A 6,694-nucleotide genomic window follows, 5' to 3' on the forward strand; every position below is an offset into this window, starting at 1 on the left:
ATGCACATTAGGCAGTTGTCAAAGTACACCTTGCTGTTGCCACTCCACGTATGACAATCTGTTCAATGTTCGATATTGCTATCACATGTTTAAATCATAGTTTATTAAATCTTATCTTATCGGTAAATTGATTTGGTACTGATTGATTTAAAGCATGGTTTCGGTTGAGTTTATTTTTAAATTATTTTGGATATTAATTTAATTAAACTGGTGACTTTTTAACCGGTCAAACCTTTATATAAAACTTTGTCGTTTTAATCTAAAATTAATCTAACAATATGAACATACCAAATAAGAGTAGGGCAAAACTTGTCAAACAAAAATTATAAGACCTAATAATCTTATAAAAAAATTCAAAATAAATTATAAATTTTAATTTTCAATTAACTAAATATTAAAAGATAAAATAAAAAGAAAATCAAATAAAAATAGAACACTAAAAAACACTTCAATTAACTAATTAAACTTGTGATCCAGTTCATTAATCTTGGATAACCTTATAGAATGCAAAACAAAATAAATTATGAAATTTAATTCCCAATGAACTTAATATTAAAAATAAATCAACTTAAAAAAAAGATAAAAACACTCGAGTTAACTAGTATAACTCTCGATTCGGGTCATAAAACCGTGATAATTTTATGAAAAATAAATAAAAAAATTATAAATTTTAATTTCTACTCAATTCAATTTTAAAAAATTAAATTAAAAAAATTAAAAAATATATATAAAAAATTAAGTTCACCGGATTAATCAAATTTTAATCTTGACATAGATTTTTTTTAAACAGTGACATGAGTGCATTGTTACCCATCTCTGCTCTACCTTTATAAGAACATAGATCTTGTTTTTTTTTGGATATATGGATTCCGTAAAGAATATAAATTGTTGTTTTAAGGAGTGATGCTTTTTTAACCCATACTCCCAAGTATAAGCATTAATTTCCATTTTTTTTTTCCAGAGGAAGAAAGAGCAGATTGGTCAGCAAATCGAACGGTGGAGATTAGAAAAGTACAACAAAGTACAAAGCAGAGGATCATTCTCTCTACGCTTTAATGATTGTCCCGTAGTGTCCAAAAAAGGAAAAAGACAACTAGAAAAATTAACCCATAATTAGCACTTCTTACCTGGGTCAGGCTTTCGAGTCAGAACATGTCCAATTCAATGAGTCACGGAAACAACACACAACTCGTTCACCTTTAGATCAAGGTTTTTTTTTTTTTTTTAAAGGTTTAAAACAATTTGACTAGGAAACACTTAGTGTTGTGTAAGAAAAGGAGCAGATCTGAAATCAAAGAAGCTCATCTTTCAATCAGATCTTTATCATTATGTAAATTGTCTCCCTCACTCACTCCCTCACTCTATCCCTGTCTTACCATACCCCAAATCTCAAATAAAAATGCCTAGACCTTTTTTTCAGAAGCTAATTCTCCCTGGTACTATCAGAGAAAAGAGACTGGTATATAAAAACCTTTCCTTCTCTTATTTTACATGCTTGTATTATTGCTTCTCAGGTGAGGTTTTGATAAAGGTTTAAACTTTATGAGTTAAATTGTGAAATGATTGCGGTGGATGAGATTGAATGGAGTGATAGTTAACGGTGGATGAGATTGAATGGAGTGATAGTTAAGTAGAAGGGTTTTGTTTAGATTTTGCTTATGTCTTGCTTCGTTGATGTGTTTTCTTGGTTTACATAAAGTTTGAAACTTGGTGATATAATTTGTGAAATGATAAAAACCCTAAACTTCTTTCGATGATAAGATATTCAGAGTGATACCAGAGAGAAAAGGGTTTGTCAAAGTTGTTTAGATTTTGTTTCTTTCATGTTTCTTTGTTGTGTTCTTTTTCTTCGTTTTGTCAAAGTTGTCTAGATTTTGTTTCTTTCGTTCTTCTTTGTTGTGTTCTTTTTCTTGGTTTTGACAAGAACCCTATTTTTTCTTTGATTAGGAGTGGACTATGTGAAGGAAGGCCAACTGGAATTGGGTTTTTATTCTCTTGCTTTCGTAGCTTTTTGTTTAGCTCAGTTTTTTGTACAGCGGATTTTTCTCTGGAAAATATCTTTTGAAAAAAAAAATGTTTTGAGATACTAAGAATTTATAATTCAGTCGAGAATCCATGGATGGAATTATGTCAGAGAAAAGAAATGTTTGCTTAGATATTGTTGCAAGAAATCCTTTGTTCAACTTGTAGAGTCTTGTTTAGGTTTGTTTCTGATTCAATCAAACAAGGTGGTTACTGGTTTGTTGAAAATTATTTACAACAAAAGTTTAGGATGCTATGATATAGCTAATTTAAAATGGTTATAGTTTTGCAGAAAGAAAAAAGAAAACAAAGCGTTAGCTTACACCTACAGCATGTATGACAATTCACTGCAAGGGAATGGAAGTAGAAAGGCATTTCCTTCTTGCATTACATAGCATTCCACAACATGGAAGTTTTAGTTTATCTTCATAAGGTTTCTTGGAAATTAAAGAAGCATGATAATAGTTGACGTCTCAATTTGTTTTGGTGTACTGGATTCTCACTTTATTCTAAGATTGCTTAGTAAAATTCGACAAAATGAAGCATGGAATTGTTTTTAATGAATCTACTTTGCGTTCAATCATTCTAGAGATTTGAAAAGCTTTCTTTAGCTCACTGATTATGTCCTCTAGAAAAAGCATAAACTTCTAGATTTCATTTCCTATTTTTTTTTATGATATCTAGGCAAGGAGCTTGCAGGTTCTGTTGTATACTGTGCATTAAATTTGGCCGATGGTTTATCTTTCCAAACCTGATGTGTAGGATCATTAGAAGATGCCATGTATGGAAACAAGTGGTGGCATTGAGAAAAACAATCATTTCAATTAAAACAAAAACAATTAGTTTCACCAGGATCAACTGTAGCCTGCAGTTGCTACTGTGCTTTGTGGTTTGAGTGGCTCATGAAATTAGCAATCATAAAACACCATGCTTGGGTCTTTGGAGATGAATGTGCTCTTGGACCTCTTGTTATTCTTCTTTATTGTTTGCTCACAAAACAAAGCTTATGTTTGTGTGTTCTAAAATTTTGAGCCTACTTGGACACAATTTCTTACATTTCATTGTAGAGTGGCTGTCAACTATAAGGAAATGGGATGTTCCAACCTTATGCAAATCTTTTATTGAGTTGAGCTTATCCACAGTATCGTCATCTGCAACACTACATTATGGGAACAAAATATTTGATTCTCCCTTGGGGGAAATGGAGCCTAACTTGGTTTGCTTTTCTGCAGAGGATCCCAGATAATTTTGTCAAGAAATTTGGACATGACTTGTTGGGTTTTGCGAGACTCATTGTTCCTGGTGGTCATGTGTCTCGCATAGGATTAATAAAAGCTGATGAAAAATTATGGTTTCATGATGGTTGGCAGCAATTTGTCGAACGCTTCGCTATACACATTGGATACTTTTTGATCTTTCAATATGAAGGGAATGCAATTTTTAATGTTCATATATTCAATTTGCCCACTTCTGAGATAAATTATCACTCCAACTCTCTTAGTGGGAAAATATATCTTGCATTTGAAGAATTGGAAGATGATGACAGTGCTGCAAGCTCAGGCATCCCCACCACACAGCTGATAGTCAACAAAAGTTACAATCCTCCTGCCTTGCAGAATTTGCTCAGTGGATCTAAACTTAATAATTGCTTAAATTGGGGTGGCGAAGAGAATATGCGCTTAACAAAGAGTGCTAATGTTTCACAAGTGGCCAATGAATCAACACGAAATGTATTTGCTCAATACAACGAGCATAAGAATTCTCAAGATGAAGTGAAACTCTACAGCCCAGATGGAGAAACACCAAAACTGAAAAAACGCGGAAGGAAAAGGCTGAAAGTTGATCCCAGTGAGTTCTTTTGACTCAGATCCTCTTTTCATCTTGCTTTGCCATTAGTATTGAAAGTTCTCATTTTTTGAGCTACTTATTGAAACTGCAGATGAGCAGCAGCTGTCATCTCCAAACGAAGAAGATGGTGAAATGCGCTTTAGATTTTATGAAAGTGCTTCTGCAAGAAAGAGAACTGTCACTGCTGAGGAACGAGAAAGAGCAATGAATGCAGCTAAAGCATATGCACCTGATAATCCTTATTGTAGGGTTGTCCTCCGACCATCATACTTATACAGGGGTTGCATTATGGTGAGTTATTAACTGATCTGCCATGCTCAGTCTGCAATCCACAGGATACGTTACTTTGCATAATGATGCAGTTCCTTTTCTTTTTGTAGTATTTGCCATCTGGCTTTGCAGAGAAGAATCTAAATGGACTTTCGGGGTTTATGAAACTTCAGTTACCTGATGGGAAACAGTGGCCAGTTCGTTGCCTTTACAGAGGAGGCAGAGCTAAATTTAGCCAGGGATGGTATGAATTCACGTTGGAAAATAATTTAGGGGAAGGTGATGTGTGTGTCTTCGAGCTGCTGAAATCCAGGGATGTCGTCCTGAAAGTTACAGTATTCCGAGTTCTCGAAGATGGTGGACTTATGAACCATCCTTAACTATAAGATACCATCTCATGAAATTAGATAGACATTTGATGTTTAGTCATTTCTGGATTGGTAAATTCTATCAAGTAACGCCCTTTTCTATTCGGATGATCTGTGGCTGTGGTTTGTGGTACTTAAATGTTTGATGTCAGAGCAAATTTGTAGAACTTTCAGTTGTTTAGGTGCTTGAACAGAAAGTTGTGGCTTGAGTAGGCCTGTAAATATACTGTTCAATCCAGTTGACCTCAATGGAGCAGAACAACAGATCTTAGGCCTAATCTATTGTTGTTTCGGTTTGAAGTATCATTTACTGCCTTGCGTTCATGGACTGCTTTGCTTGTTTGTTGGGATTTCGCCTTTTTATTTCATGGAAGATGAAAGAGAGTTTGGTATTGTCAGCAGTGAATATAAATAATATCATGTAAAAGCCATCTTCCCTTGGTATAAAACGTGGTAAAATTTTTCCAAATAAATGTTAATTAGGTATAAAGTTCGTGTAGCGAACCATCTTTGTCGGCTCTTGTGAACTATGTTCTCAACATCAAGACGCTTGTTGTTTCGTGTGAAGTACCAGCTCAGTATCTGTGCACGAGAGCTAAATATGCATGTATGTCTGTTATATAGAGGGAGGTGGCCAACTTATTTGTATATGGGTATGTTTAAGTTAAACCACTGATTAACAGAATCTTTTGGACCATGATTTGACAGGGGACATTGACAAGTTCATTTTTGAACCTACTAACCTAGAATTTGGAATAGACATTATGATATTGATAAAGTTGTGGAAAAGCTTCATTAAAAAAAAAAAAATGTAAACTTTTCTTAATTGTGAAGTTTCGAGTTTAAGTTGTACCAGATAAATAGCTTTTTAATGAAATGAGAGATATTTTAATATTTAAATTAATATTTGAGTTTCTTCTCAAATTGACAAGTAAATGTAAATTCAAAAAGATAAAATTAGTGTTTTATATATATAAAAAAAAATGTGTGTATTCCCGTTCTTTATGTAATGAGGAGATGATAAATATAATATTCTTGAATGAATAATTCTCCGGATCTCTCTCTTCCAAAGTTAGAAAATATATAAATTGGAAAATATTTATAAAAATATATGAGAAAATATACTATTCATAAATAGTACCATACAAATAATACTATTAATCAAGTATTATTCATAAATAGTAAAGCAAGATAGCTCTACCAAAACAAGCCAAGGAAATAGATAGAAAATGATAGAAGAGGGGTTAGAGCTCGGTCTAATCGAGTCTAGAGACTCAGACTCGCTATGAACAAGCTTTGCACAGTAAACACTATTAATGAATAATAAATATTATTCGTGAATGGTAAACTAGACTATCTTGTTTGATCAAGTCTAGGGACTTGGGACTCATTCTGAATGAGCTTTGTATAGCAAACACTATTCATGAATAGTAAACACCATTTATAAATAATAAACAAGACTATATCAGCTAAGGAATGAGAGATAAATAGAGGGATATGAAGCTAAGTTGGGTCATCGCCTAACCAAGCGTGTTGGACTCGGTTTGGGCCACGAACCAATCAAGTCTTATGGGACTTGGTTGGTCCTTGGCCTCACCGAGCTTATTATATATATATATATATATATCACCCCCCAAGTCTTGTAAACATACATGTTTGAAAGACTTTAAACAACTAAAAAGGGAAGGGATACTTAGAGTGTAAAAGTTTACCTATATGGTTATGCCTCTATAAAAGCGTCCTTATATAGGCATGCCTTTGATTGTTTTGAGAGATGTGTTTTAAATAAATATCCATTATCATTCTAAAGACAATAGTCACAAGGACCTAGAGACAATGGTCACAGAGACCTAGAGAAAATCTGGTCATAAGGACTTGGAGACAATGATCATGGAGACTTGAAGAAATTGGTTAAGGGGACCTGAAGACATTGATCATAGAGACCTAAAGACAATTTGGTCATAGGGACCTACAGACATGGTCATAAAAACCGGAAGATATGGTCACAAAGACCTGGGACAATGGTTATGAGACCTAGAGAAATGTGATTACAAAGACCTCGAGACATATGATCATGATGACCTGGAAAAAATAAATTACTTGTAAATAAAAGATTGACTACCTATCATCTCTTGCACTCTCTACCATTTATAAGTCATTAGTCATTAGTACCATTCATGAAATAG

The 6,694-nt window shown here is 33.6% G+C and overlaps 1 protein-coding gene across 2 annotated transcripts; it reads left to right on the forward strand.

Annotated features, from left to right (window-relative positions):
- Positions 1-1,140: 1,140 nt before the first annotated feature.
- Positions 1,141-4,814, forward strand: LOC118050721 (B3 domain-containing transcription factor VRN1). 2 transcript variants are annotated; one of them, XM_035061154.2, is made up of 6 exons: positions 1,141-1,459; positions 1,948-1,983; positions 2,307-2,455; positions 3,255-3,870; positions 3,962-4,161; positions 4,251-4,814. In XM_035061154.2, the coding sequence occupies exons 3-6, from the start codon at positions 2,429-2,431 to the stop codon at positions 4,518-4,520; spliced, it is 1,113 nt and encodes a 370-aa protein (XP_034917045.1). In that variant the 5' UTR covers positions 1,141-1,459; positions 1,948-1,983; positions 2,307-2,428; the 3' UTR covers positions 4,521-4,814. The 2 variants fall into 2 exon arrangements, with proteins under 2 accessions (XP_034917045.1, XP_034917044.1); XM_035061153.2 differs by lacking the exons at positions 1,948-1,983; positions 2,307-2,455.
- The last annotated feature ends 1,880 nt before the right edge of the window (positions 4,815-6,694 follow it).

This window comes from Populus alba, chromosome 4, assembly GCF_005239225.2.
Source record: "Populus alba chromosome 4, ASM523922v2, whole genome shotgun sequence".
Taxonomy (NCBI): domain Eukaryota; kingdom Viridiplantae; phylum Streptophyta; class Magnoliopsida; order Malpighiales; family Salicaceae; genus Populus; species Populus alba.